The 14,749-nt window shown below is 40.9% G+C and overlaps 1 protein-coding gene across 2 annotated transcripts in view; it reads left to right on the top strand.

The window, feature by feature from the left end:
* The window catches only part of GLS (glutaminase), a 672,521-nt gene that overhangs the window by 68,087 nt on the left and 589,685 nt on the right, over positions 1 to 14,749 (top strand). For both annotated transcript variants that reach the window (XM_073647835.1, XM_073647836.1), the window contains exon 3: positions 5,938 to 6,059. In XM_073647835.1, coding sequence (XP_073503936.1) covers positions 5,938 to 6,059 — 122 coding nt within the window. The remainder of the gene's footprint in view (positions 1 to 5,937; positions 6,060 to 14,749) is intronic.

Here is a 14,749-nt window from a genome sequence, read left to right as displayed (position 1 = left end):
CATTTCCTAATAAATGGATTGGCCGAAGAGGCCCACTTGATTGGCCGGCACGTTCACCAGACATGACCCCCAATGGATTTTTTCTTTTGGAGAGTACTCAAGGACAAAGTTTATAGTCGAAAACCAAAAAGTGTCAGTTATTTGAAAAATTACATAAGAGATGCATTTCAAGAAATTAATACCCAAAGAGACTTGTGCAAAAAAGTTTCTGTCCACCTACTTTTGGACCACCCTGTATATACAGTACAGACCAAAAGTTTGGACACACCTTCTCATTTAAAGATTTTTCTGTATTCACACTGAAGGCATCAAAACTATGAATTAACACATGTGGAATTATATACTTAACAAAAAAGTGTGAAACAACTGAAAATATGTCTTATATTCTAGGTTCTTCAAAGTAGCCACCTTTTGCTTTGATGACTGCTTTGCACACTCTTGGCATTCTCTTGATGAGCTTCAAGAGGTAGTCACCGGAAATGGTTTTCACTTCACAGGTGTGCCCTGTTAGGTTTAATAAGTGGGATTTCTTGCCTTATAAATGGGATTGGGACCATCAGTTGTGTTGTGCAGAAGTCTGGTGGAAACACGGCTGATAGTCCTACTGAATAGACTGTTAGCTGCTTTTTTCTTGCCATAATATTAATTCTAAGTAAAGAAAAACGAGTGGCCATCATTAGTTTAAGAAATGAAGGTCAGTCAGTCCGAAAAATTCGGAAAACTTTGAAAGTGTCCCCAAGTGCAGTTGCAAAAACCATCAAGTGCTACAAAGAAACTGGCTCACATGAGGACCGCCCCAGGAAAGGAAGACCAAGAGTCACCTCTGCTTCTGAGGATAAGTTTATCCTAGTCACCAGCCTCAGAAATTGCAGGTTAACAGCAGCTCAGATTAGAGACCAGGTCAATGCCACACAGAGTTCTAGCAGCAGACACATCTTTTCAACAACTGTTAAGAGTAGACTTTGTGCAGCAGGTCTTCATGGTAAAATAGCTGCTAGGAAACCACTGCTAAGGACAGGCAACAAGCAGAAGAGACTTGTCTGGGCTAAAGAACACAAGGAATGGACATTAGACCAGTGGAAATCTGTGCTTTGGTCTGATGAGTCCAAATTTGAGATCTTTGGTTCCAACCACCGTGTCTTTGTGCGACGCAGAAAAGGTGAACGGATGGACTCTACATGCCTGGTTCCCACCGTGAAGCATGGAGGAGGAGGTGTGATGGTGTGGGGGTGCTTTGCTGCTGACACTGTTGGGGATTTATTCAAAATTGAAGGCATACTGAACCAGCATGGCTACCACAGCATCTTGCAGCGGCATGCTATTCCATCCGGTTTGCGTTTAGTTGGACCATCATTTATATTTCAACAGAACAATGACCCCCAAACACACCTCCAGGCTGTGTAAGGGCTATTTGACCAAGAAGGAGAGTGATGGGGTGCTACGCCAGATGACCTGGCCTCCACAGTCACCAGACCTGAACCCAATCGAGATGGTTTGGGGTGAGCTGGACCGCAGAGTGAAGGCAAAAGGGCCAACAAGTGCTAAGCATCTCTGGGAACTCCTTCAAGATTGTTGGAAGACCATTTCCGGTGACTACCTCTTGAAGCTCATCAAGAGAATGCCAAGAGTGTGCAAAGCAGTCATCAAAGCAAAAGGTGGCTACTTTGAAGAACCTAGAATATAAGACATATTTTCAGTTGTTTCACACTTTTTTCTTAAGTATATAATTCCACATGTGTTAATTAATCGTTTTGATGCCTTCAGTGTGAATGTACAATTTTCATAGTCATCTTTAAATGAGAAGGTGTGTCCAAACTTTTGGTCTGTACTGTGTATATGTATGTATATATATGTGTATGTATGTATGTATGTATGTATGTATGTATGTATGTGTATATATATATATATATATAATATATATATATATATATAATATATATTTATATTATTAATTTTGTCATGATGTCAGTCTCTAGATCTCATGCTTCGATGCGTTTCATCAGATATTGGATCATCAGGAGGCCCAGTCAAACACATAGAAAAGTAGAGAAACAAGATAAGGTGCATATATGATATTCATAGGCCCATGGTAATACATACATTGATATTCTCAACCTTGATCATGCAAATCAATTATTTGATACTATGAATTCGACAGAATTGCTTTTGATTTTGTGTTTGTTCACTATACACTTGGGCGCATGAGGTGTTTTTTTTTTTTCTTGTTCTAATTAAATTAAAATAATAATTTGATAGGGTTTATGTATACTAGTTTAAATTCCCCTTTGACTGGAATCTACGCAATTATACTCAAGAAGATGCCTCCACGCCTCCACTCCTCCACAGCTAACTTTATGGTTAGAAGTTCACGATTGCCAATGTCATAATTGAGCTCTGGAGGAGAGAATTTCCGAGAAAAAAAACGTAGTGGTCCATACACGGTCTCAAACCGTTATCCTTTTTAGCCACAAAAAAAGAACCCTGTTCCAACTGGGGATTTAGAAGGGCGGATAAACCCATTTTTCAACATTTTCCGAATATATTCCCTCCAAGTCCAAAGTCCATTTTTTAAAAAAATTATCTTTTGTTGGAGTGCTGCCTTCACTTTTAGTCTGTGTTACTCAACAAATTGTACGTTTGTTTGGAGGCCTGGCACCTACTGTGAGTTACTAAATGGTGCTGTTACATAAATCTTTTGTAGTGATATATATGAATACACTACACTACACTATAATTTTTGGGGTATACAAAACTGGGTATCAGCTGTGCACCGCCTCTGCTCCTGCAGACGGTACAATTTTACTTTGTGATGTACTTCACGATATTGAGCGAGCTTCCAGACAGGATGGCTATACACTGTGTGCAGAATTATTAGACAAGTTGTATTTTAGAGGATTATTTTTATTATTGATCAACAACTATGTTCTCAATCAACCCAAAAGACTCATAAATATCCAAGCTTTATATTTTTGGAAGTTGGAGTGTTTTTTTTTTTAGATTTGGCTATCTTAGGAGGATATCTGTTTATGCAGGTAACTATTACTGTGCCGAATTATTAGGCAACTTAATAAAAACCAAATATAATCCCATCTCACTTGTTTATTTTCACCAGATAAACCAATATCAGTGCACAAAATGTAGAAATAAACATTTCTGACATACAAAAACCAAAAAATTAGTGATCAATATAGCCACCTTTCTTTAGGATGACACTCCACAGCCTTCCATCCATAGATTCTGTCAGCTGCTTGATCTGTTTTCAATCAACATTGCGTGCAGCAGTCACCACAGCCTCCCACACACTGTTTCGAGAGGTGTACTGTGTGCCCACGATGCATTTTTTAAGCGTTTCCGCAGCGGCAAAAACGCTGCAGAAACGCTTAAAAAACACATGGTAGAAGGGCTGTGATGTTCCCCAATGATAATCTGCATGTGCTGTGCACATGCTGCGTTTTTTTCCGCTGCGGATTATCATTGCGGAAAAAAACGCAGCACTACCAATTATTTTGCGGAAGTGCTACGTCATTGACTTGCATTAGATCGCATGGATTACGCATCACTGTATATGTAGATGCGCATTCCATGCGCTCTAATGTGCAGATGGTACCCAGGTCTACAGAAGAGGAGACTCTCCTCCGGACCCGGGTACCATAGTACCTGTAAAAAAAAAAAAAATAAAATAAAAAATAAATATATACTTACCTTCTGGCGGCCTACGGTGCGCTCCTCCTCGCATGCCGGCAGTTCGCGATGGACTGAAGGACCTGCGCTGACGTCATAGTCATGTGACGGGTCACGCGACGCTGACGTCGGCAGATCCTTCAGTGTACCGCTGCCGGCAAGGAAGAACGGAGGGAAGCAAGACAGCGCGGGCCATCAGAGGGTAAGTATAGATTTATTTTTTTATTTTTTACCATTCTTTCGGTCACACTATATAAATCCATGCAGTTTGCATGGATTTATATAGTGTAACCAAGTTGACAAGCACTTTCCAAGTGATGCTAAAATCGCTTGAAAAGCGCTTGTCAACCCGCATGTGGAAATGTAAGTGAAGAACGCTTCACTTCCGCATGTCCCTGGCAGGAAAACGCATGTACAATCTTCATGTGTTTTTTTCTGCCAGGGAGTTGCATAAACGCTCAGAAAAAAATCCTGAGCATTTCTGCATCGTGGGCAAATAGCCTTAGACCTTTACTGGCCAGCCACGCTGTAGAGTAACTGGATGCATGTGATGGAGCATTGTCCTGCATGAAAATCATGTTTTTCTTGAACGATACCGACTTCTTCCTGTACCACTGCTTGAAGAAGTTGTCTTCCAGAAACTGGCAGTAGGTCTGGGAGTTGAGCTTCACTCCATCCTCAACCCGAAAAGGTCCCACAAGTTCATCTTTGATGATACGAGCCCATACCAGTGCCCCACCTCCACCTTGCTGGTGTCTGAGTCGGAGTGCAGCTCTCTGCCCTTTACTGATCCAGCCTCTGGCCCATCCATCTGGCCCATCAAGAGTCACTCTCATTTCATCAGTCCATAAAACCTTTGAAAAATCAGTCTTAAGATATTTCTTGGCCCATTCTTGACGTTTTATCTTATGTTTCTTGTTCAAAGGTGGTCGTTTTTCAGCCTTCCTTACCTTGGCCATGTCCCTGAGTATCGCACACCTTGTGCTTTTTGATACTCCAGTAACGTTGCAGCTCTGAAATATGGCAAAACTGGTGGCGAATGGCATCTTGGCAGCTTCACACTTGATTTTCCTCAATTCATGGGCAGTTATTTTGTGCCTTTTTGGTCAACACTCTTCTTGCAACCCTGTTGTCTATTTGCCATGAAATGCTTGATTGTTCGGTGATCACGCTTCAAAAGTTTGGAAATTTCAAGACTGCTGCATCCCTCTGCAAGACATCTCACAATTTTGGACTTTTCAGAGCCCGTCAAATCTCTCTTCTGACCCATTTTGCCAAAGGAAAGGAAGTTGCCTAATAATTATGCACACCTTATATAGGGTGTTGATGTCATTAGTCAACACCCCTCCTCATTACAGAGATGGACATCACCAGATTTACTTAATTGGTAGTTGGCTCTCAAGCCTATGCAGCTTGGAGTAGGACAACATGTATAAAAAGTATCGTGATCAAAATACTAATTTGCCTAATAATTCTGCACACAGTGTACAGTCAGTGCGCACGCGCTACAGCAGTTCTAATATGCCGGAGTGAGATGGCCGGGCAAAGAGCTACTGCGCAATCTCTAACTATGCGCGCTCCCGAGAACCCGGCCATTGATAAAGATGAACACTTTACACATGCGCTGTAGGAGTGAAGTGGCCGGGCAGGGAGCTACTGTACAGGCTCTAACATATGCACACTCCTGAGAACCCGGCCATTGATAAAGGAGATACTCCTTACCAACTGCGCAAGCGTAGCCAGGAAGGCCATAGTGCCATAGGTCATGGATAGATGAGTGCCTGCTTTACAGTGGATATGCGGTAATCAGTAAAAAAAAAAAAAAAAAAAACTACTATAAAGAATATCTAATTGGAGGTATTTAGTAATATTAGTAATATTAGACCTAGTACATATTCAAATGGGATCTTTGAAATGGGAAAACCCCTTTTAAGGTCCCCTCTGCGTTGTCACAAGTGCTTCTCAGACTACCAGTTCACACTGTGGTATTGAAGTCTGGCACCTGAGCAGTGTGCATTGGGTATTCTGATAAGTGCTTTGGTCATTTTTGTGAGGCGAGGGAACCCTAAAATGACACCTCAGCAGCAGAGGGACGCAAAGGCAAACACAGCGTAATCTTGCTCCACACATACTGTCCCATCCCTTATACATTTGTCTCTGGACCTCAGGGTCAATTTAAGTGGCACAAAGTAAAATTGAGGAATTTGTCCACAAGATGATAATTGGCTGAATGCTACTGTGTTTTTTTTCCTGCAGGCATTAAAGTCTACTGGTCTGCGCACTTCTGATCCAAGACTTAAAGAATGCATGGACATGTTGAGACTTACACTACAAACTTCATCAGATGGAGTAATGCTGGACAAAGAACTCTTCAAAAAGTAAATACCTAAATTTTACTTGACAAACATACTATGGCTATGTTCTCACGTCCCATTTTTTTTCTGTGAAAAACACCGCATTTTACTGTTCCAACAGAGTGAATGAGATATCTGAAATCAGTCCATCAGCTACTGTTGTGCAGTCACAGCTTTCACTCTGTTAGGCTGTGTGCCCACTATGCGTTTTTCAAGCGTTTTTGCTGTGGAATTTCCGCAGCGTAAACGCCTGCAAAATGCTTGGTAATCCGTGCCCCATGATCCCCAATGAAAATCTGCATGTTCTGTGCCCATGCTGCGGAATTTTCTGCAGCGGATTTTCCTTGTGGAAAAATCCGCAGCATGTCCTTTATTTGTACGTTTCTGCATGTGGATTTGAGGTCCCAATGCATTTGAAAAACGCATGTCAAATCCACATGTAAAAACGCTGCAAAAACGCATGTAAAATCCGCAAGCGTTTTTACTTCCAAGAACATGCAGAAACGCTGCAGAAATTTTCTGCTTCATTTCTGCATCGTGGGCACATACCCTTAGACTGAACTGTCTGTTCTGAAGTCGCTGATTGGCTGCAGCGGTTATGTAACTCAATAGTGTCATGTGAAAGCTGGGAATAACAGCACTGACATCACAGGAACTGTGCCTGTCTAGGAGATGAGTAGGAGTTATTTTTTTTTAAATTATGGGGGCACTTAAAGGATTGTTCAGTATTGAACTGATTTAATATCTTTAATGAATATATGAATTCCATTATAGCTACATATGTAAAAATGTGAGTTACTTAGTTTACAGTTTTGATCAAAATTGTACAAGCCCATCCATTAATGACAAGGGCATGGATAAAATGAGCAACAGTATTTAAAACATTGCAATATTTTTTCAAATATATTCTAAATTGATGTAGCAAAGTTTGCTTATATAAAACTTTAATCAAAGACTTGTTGGTCCTCCAATAGTTTTTTCAGCTGTATCTGATGTATTGATCTAGCTCATAATGATAAAGACTGCCTTTAGGCAGAGAAAAACACCTGTTACACACAAGAGAACTTTACAGGAAACTGAAATGTCTCCAATTCTGGTATCTTGTGACCTGGGCCACACAGAAAATTTTGAGACAGAAGTGCCACCATTTGTTGCATTTATTGTTAAATTGACAAACCCCAAAGATGTTGCAGAATTCTGACGCTAGTCACACATAGTGGGATATTGTTGAAGACATCCACAGTCTTTTCAATGGTAGGAGTGTGAAGTGAAGATAAACTTGACAGAATATGATTTAAGGCTTTAAAAATGATCCCCCCATTTTTTTATATATATATATATATATATATATATATATATATATATATATATATATATATATATATATATATATATATATATATATATATATATATATATATATATAATATAAAGAGGCACAAGTTATATATTTAGGACTCAAGAGTTCTCTTGAAGTTATATTTAGCAGACAAGTCCATGTGCTGAAGTACTTTTTTAAATTGTTTTCTAGTGGGTCAAAATTGGAACTTTTGGTTTTCAGAGTTTGCTACTTCAGAGGTTTTAGATCTTTAAGTCAAATGTTTTTATGGTTACCAGAGGCGTAGCTAAGGGTTCATCTCAGGGGAGGCGAAACATCTGAGTGGGCCCATAACCGATAATATCACGGGTGTGTCAGAAGTGACAGACAGTCATCTTGCAGTTGCTTGCAGGAGATCTCTTCTTTTGGCATTACAGACAACTTCTTACAAGCTGTCTCTAGGACTCAGCAGTTACCTTCCTCTGGCTAATTAACACCCTGGCCTGGGTGTATAAATACCTGTTGTGTGCCAGAAGGAGGTGCCGGCGATATACATTACAACTTGTGAAGGCTTGAGCAAGAGCAGTTCTTCTTGCTTTCTAGTTCTAGAGGACGTGTGCGCATTTGTCTGGAGTCGACTAAAGCTAAGTGATTTTCCCTTGTGTGTTCCCCCTTGTTGTCTTTAGCGTTTAGTGGGGATCGACTAGTGCTCATTCCCTTCCTTCCCTAGCCAGGGCTAAACTCCAGGGAGAGAGAGTGCGAGGTACCCGTTAGGTGATTGGTGAAGAACCAATATAGGGAATTTAGTGGAGACAGGGTGATATTAGATCAGCCTAGGAGGTCTCCACTCCCCCCTTTCCCTAAAGTCTGGGCTCCCTTTCCCTCTTCCCTTTGCGTTGCACTAAGTCTTTCCCATACTTTGCGTGACATTATCGCCGGCCGAGCACATTTTGAAAAGGAAAAAAAAAAAAAAAAAAAAACTGACAGTGTTTTTGTTTGTGTGTGTTTTTTGGGCGTGTTTTTTTTTTTTTTTTTTTTTTTTTTTTTTTACCTTTCTCTCATATGGGTTCAGTTGCAGAGCTTGCAGAGCCGCTCAGCAATCTGTCTCTGGAGGTGAATGGCCTCTGCTGTAAGGTTCAGCGGCAGCATCAGCGGCTACAGGTCGCCAATGTGGGGGGTCTCTGCAGGTAGGCCTGTCCAGCCTGAACCCAAGGTTGCTCTCCCAGAGATGTATCTAGGTCTTCTAGCACCTGGAGCAAGAATTCTATGTGCCCCACCCCGCTCCTTCCCCAGCACATATACGATTTGCACACTAAGGCCACAGCCCCACGATCAGTATTTGGTCAGTATTTTTTCTCAGGAGTGAGTGATAAATGCAGAATTGGTGACTTGTTTCTATTATACCTTTTCTCTGATTGTTCCTCACCCGCCTTTGGCTCCCACGCCTGAGAAAAAATACTGACTGAATACTGATAGTGGGGCCGTGGCCTTAGTCACATGCTGACGAGCTGCTCTCCTTAATTCTCTCTGAGAGATGCAGGAAGAGAAGCTCGTTGTTACGTGACCGTCAGTATGAAAATCGCATATGAGTGAAGTGGCCATGTGATGACTGCTGGAACCTGCAAGGAGAGCTGAATCCTGACAATGAGGATATTGCACGCTTTTAGGATTGGCTACAGGGCTTCAGTTTATAATTAAAGGGCTCATCCAGGTTTGAGATGAAAGTCTGTAGTCACTTTATGTGACTGCAGGCTTCTGAATTCTCACAGCGCATGCAGTGCACACTTTTAGAATTGTGAACAAGAAAATCAGCTCACCTGGACGGCTTGGGAAACGTGTGGCCACACGTGGTAAACAGCAAAGAGACGAAAAAATCCAGCTTCCAAAAATCCAAAGTTTATTGATAAAAGAGTAGCTTCACACAATTAAAAAAAGCTCCATGGCATAAGAAAATCTCACATAGCAGAGCAGAGGGACATGTCTTCATTTGAAATGAAATTAATTGAATTACAGCGAGATATTGAGAATACTAAGATTAGTCTTGAAAAGCATAAGGATGATACTGATTATAAAGATTTCATCTCACGAATACAACAATCAGTGTCCAAATTGGAAGATGTTATTATGACAAGTAAGAAGACAAAATTTCAGAGGGATTCTAATGATTATGCCCAGCAGCAAGTTTATGAATGGGGCAGGTGGTCTAAATTACATACCACGCCATAATCCATTTTAAAATGAAGGAAACCACATACACACACGCCTCCTGAACTACATGTTAGCTTCAGCTCCTCAGACCAAGAGTCCACAGATGGCAATGTCACTGATTCAGATTCTTCAGATAATCTCACTTATCCTAAATCTAAACACCCCAAACAGTCAGAAAATGCAAAAGGTGCAGCGGACGGAAACATGCCAAATCAAACCGGCATGAATACCGCCGCCAGAGGAAGCTATGATACAATGTCCGTTCTCAAATGTTTTGAACTTATCACGGCATACGTTGACCAAGGAGCAGAATGAGCTTCTGTCTCTGGGCTTGAATTTTGTACCGGATAAAGACTTTAATTTGTTTTCTACTCTTTTGGACATTAATCGCTTCATGCGTAATCTCACTATTAAAAACACTTTTTAACTTTCACAGAAGACGACACTGATTTTCATGAGACACCCATTGTCAATGAATTTCATTGTCAAACATTTAGAGAACAAATGTCTATTCTTCAATTACAAGATCTACAGGATACATCGGAGTTGCTTACAACAAACATTTCCAATGCTACATCATTTAGGACAAAAAATCCTTTTTTTTTTTAACCCTTTACAATCTAGGTTTAACTGTATGAAACGTTTCCAAGAAACTATGGAGAGAGAACTTAAATTATTGGACATAAACACCAAGAGGAATAAACCCCATCATAATTTATCTTATTCAGTCATGGGCAGCACCGCATTCAGTCACTGCTGGCGCCGCTCATGTATTTGAATACTGCTCCCGGCAAGGTTGCGTCTAGATCGGAGGTTATTTTTTTAGGCCCTCACTCCAGCAACTACGATCTAGTGTCCTCAGCAGTGTAGAGTCTAGATCGGTGTTGATTTTTTGTGCTCCTCACTTTACCGCTCCGATCTAGACACTTCACTGCTGAGGAGACTAGATCGGAGTCGCTTGAGTGAGGGCCTCAGTAATCCCCTCTGATGTAGACAGTCCAGCACTGACACCACTAGATCGGAGTAGATTCCAGGATCCTCATACTCACTGCTGTCTAGTCGCCTCTTCTGGCTTTTTATTGTTTTTCTTATGCTTTTTTATGCAATTGCTCATGTTTTTAATGGAGCAAACATCACAAGTCAAAAATGATTTTTTTACACTGTTATATATTTTATGGATTTGGCGCAAAATTCTTTTTTTTCCTGATTAATGAAACTTACATTTTTATTGTCACTTTATGTAATATAAAAAATTCCCCTTGTTTCTGATTGTTCAGTTTTGCCAGAATGTGACTCTTCCCATTTGTCCACAGTCCTGTCCGCAGCACCGCCATTGTGAAGAGTGGGCGGAGCTCCGCAGGGAGAGGTGTAAAAGAGCGCCCCCGACAGCCACCATAATGTACAACACAGAAGTGACAAATTATTACAGGAATGTCTAAGGTCACTGGAGAACACTGCTGTTATCATTTACGCCACTTTTATGATGATTCTGTCGGCTGCGCTCCTTCACTGGCTGAGACTTGTGGACATATAGGAAAATTAGAATTTTATCAAAACTGAACAATCAGAGCTATGTGTAATTTTTTATAATGCAGAAAGCAATAATAAAAAAATCACTTTTATGAATTAAAAATAATTCACAAAGTGGCCGAGCTTTCTCCCTCTCCCCCTTCATTAAAGGGGATATACTGGACGTTATGAAATACAAAAAATGTGCCTAAGCCCTAACAGGCAGGTCATTGCTACTTACCTGCCTGTTGTGCCCGGTGGCGTTCTTCCCTTTCACAGAAGTCACAGACCGCTCCTGTCAGGGATTCAGCTGCCTCTGCTGACTGGGCAGAACGTGATGTCTGACTCATTCTGATTGACAGCCTTCTCCTCCAGTTAGACAGTGGGAATCCAGCTGTCAATCAGAATGACGTGGTCAGTCTTGCCCTGTCAACACAGTGTAGTGGAAAAGAAGCCTCCGCTCTGTCGATGTAACATCAGCAGAGGCAGCTGAACGACAGGAATGGATATCCCCTTCAAAGGGTTTGTCCACTACTTTTACATTGATGCCCTATCCATAGGATAGAGCATCACTGTAGGATCGGCCTGGGTCCCTCATGCGGCACCCCGCCAATCAGCTGTTATCTGTGGCGGTGGCGGCAGCTGCCAGCTGGAAGCCCTTACCTTCTGTGCTTTGCCGTCAAGTGGTAGTGGCCGCGGCGGCCACTACAGATGGACGGCCAAGCACCGCAGGTAAGGACTTCCAGCCAGCACCGATAACAGCTGATCGACGGGGATGCCGCGTGTGGGACCCAAGCAGATCATACATTGATGCCCTATCCTGTGGATAGGGCATCAATGTAAAAGTAGTGAACAACTTCTTTAATGAAGGGTGAGAGGGAGAAAGCTCGGCCACTTTGTGAATTTTTTTTTTTAATTAATAAAGTGAGTTTTTTAATTATCGATTTCTGCAATATAAAAATTACACATAGCTCTGATTGTTCAGTTTTGATAGAATTCAAATTTTCCTGTATGTCCACAAGTCTCGGCCAGTGACGGAGCTCAGCCGACAGAATCATCAAAATGTACAGCATAAAAGTGGCATAAATGATAACAGCAGTGTTCTCCAGTGACCTTAGACATTCCAGTAATAAATTGTCACTTCTGTGTTGTACATTATGGTGGCTGTCGGGGGCGCTCTTTTACACCTCTCCCTGCGGAGCTCTGCCCACTCTTCACAATGGCGGTGCTGCGGACAGGACTGTGGACAAATGGGAAGAGTCACATTCTGGCAAAACTGAATAATCAAGAGGGAAATTTTCTATATTACATAAAGTGACAATAAAAATGTGATTTCATTAATCATGAAAAAAAAGAATTTTGCCCAAATCCATAAAATATATAACAAAAAAATCATTTTTGACTTGTGATGTTTGCTCCATTAAAACATGAGCAATTGCATAAAAAAGCATAAGATAAACATTAAAAATCCAGAAGAGGCGACTAGACAGCAGTGAGTATGAGGATCCTGGAATCTACTCCGATCTAGTGCTGTCAATGCTGAACTGTCTTGATCGGAGTTGATTTTTTGAGGCCCTCACTCCAGCAACTCCGATCTAGTCTCCTCAGCAGTGAAGCATCTAGATCGGAGGCTAAAGTGAGGAGCACAAAAAATCACCTCCGATCTAGACGCAACCTTGCCGGGAGCAGTATTAAAATACTTGGGCGGCGCCAGCAGTGACTGGATGCGGTGCTGCCCATGACTGAATGAGAATCATACCCCTATGACTGAATACGAGCAGGTAGGAAAAAGTGTATATAATAATTTCAAATCCTTATACTACCACCGATTTTAATGAAAAAAACTTGTTAGTGATGTACGCTGCATCACTAACAAAACAATGGGGGCAATGTACATGGCGTCTAGGATGTGACACGTTCCCTTTAAAAAAACATGTCTAATATTACCATACGTATGACTGACAAAGGTGGGATGATTGTCCTTGACACGGATGTCTATAGGTCCCAGATCATGTCCTTATTGGAAGATGCCACCACATATCGGAAACTTACACGTGATCCAGTTGCCAAGATTAAACAAGACATTATTAAAATTGTGGAAAATTGGTTTGCATTGGGAGTATTGACCAAGGCTCTAAAGGATTATCTCATAGTGGACTGTCCTATTACACTTAATATGTATGCTCTACCAAAAGTGCACAAAGGCACTAACTCACCACCAATGAGACCTATAATATCTGGCTTCGGGTTCTATATCAGAACATCGTAGTGAATGGGTCGATTCCCTTTTACAACGACTCGGGCAGAGATCACCCGGTTTCTTGAAGGACTCATGGGATGTTTTGGATCAATTTTCATATATTATCTGGAAAGATAATTTTTCATGGGTGAGTTGTGATGCAGTCGCTTTATATACCTTGATTCCCCCAGATATTGTGATAGAAGCCTTACAACATCACCTATCTAAATACAGTAACTACTCTAATGATTTATGTTCATTAATCATCCAGGTCACACATTTTCTTATGTCCTGTAATTATTTTTCCTTTGATGATCAATTTTTTGTTCAATGCAGGGGCGTGTTGCTAAGCACTCTCCCTCCCTGGCCAATTTGGTAATGGCCTTTTGGGAGGAGAGTTATTTATATAGTGGGGACAACCCTTATGCTTGTCATTTGCTCTGGTATGGCAGATACATCGCCCTCCCAAATGAAAAGTAGGTCGTCGATGTATCTGCCATACCAGAATTCGTGGATTATCTTAATATTAATCACTGCAACCTCACTTTTACTCATGTTTCTAACAGCTGATCTATTTCATTTTTAGATCTGAACCTGAGTGGAATATACAACCAACCCATTTCTACCTGTACTTATTGTAAACCTCTGTCAGGTAACACTATCCTGCATGCAGATAGTAGCCATCCATCACACACGCTTAAAGCAATACCTATAGGGGAATTTACCCATATTACCAGGAATTGCAATGATGATGCCAAGTTAGCATCTGAACTGGCACAATCGCAATCTAAATTAATTAAACAGGGATATCCCAAGTGGACTTTAAATAGAGCTAGCCAGATAGTAAAAAGCAAGAATCAAAGTGATTTAATTAAAAATAAAGCCCTGATTCCTGGTATAAAATCTAACAGATTGGTATTATCTTTGCAATATAGCCCCCAATATAATGCAATAAGGTTTATTTTCCTCAAGCATATTCCCATCTTGTATGAGGACAAAGACCTTGCTCATTTATTGCACACTAGTTGTTCAGTGGTGGCTAGAAAAGATGTTACTATAGGCAATATTAAATCACCTTCCCATTTTAGTTCTAAAAAACAAAACAAAACATGGTTGGATTATCCCATTTTTTTAGATGTGGACATAATAAATGCCATACGTGTATACATTCTCTTGTTACACGTAGTTTCCATAATCATGACAAATCACAAAATTTCAATACTAAGGAATACATCAATTGTAACACATCAAATGTTGTTTATTTCATTTTGTGTACTAGTTGTGATTTGACCTATGTTGGTTGTACCACTAGGAAACTCAAGGTTCGCATTTCTGAGCATTTATCTGACATTACCTCTCTTTCCAGTATTAACCGCAATGTATCGCATGCCTCTAAACACTTCATTTCTTACCATCAACGCTGCATGGACTCTCTTCAAA

This window comes from Phyllobates terribilis, unplaced genomic scaffold (genome assembly GCF_046119375.1).
Source record: "Phyllobates terribilis strain yellow unplaced genomic scaffold, ASM4611937v1 Scaffold_9__5_contigs__length_417890890, whole genome shotgun sequence".
NCBI classification, from domain to species: domain Eukaryota; kingdom Metazoa; phylum Chordata; class Amphibia; order Anura; family Dendrobatidae; genus Phyllobates; species Phyllobates terribilis.
Note: the sequence above shows the minus strand (reverse complement) of the source record. Positions and strands in the feature narration are given on the sequence as shown.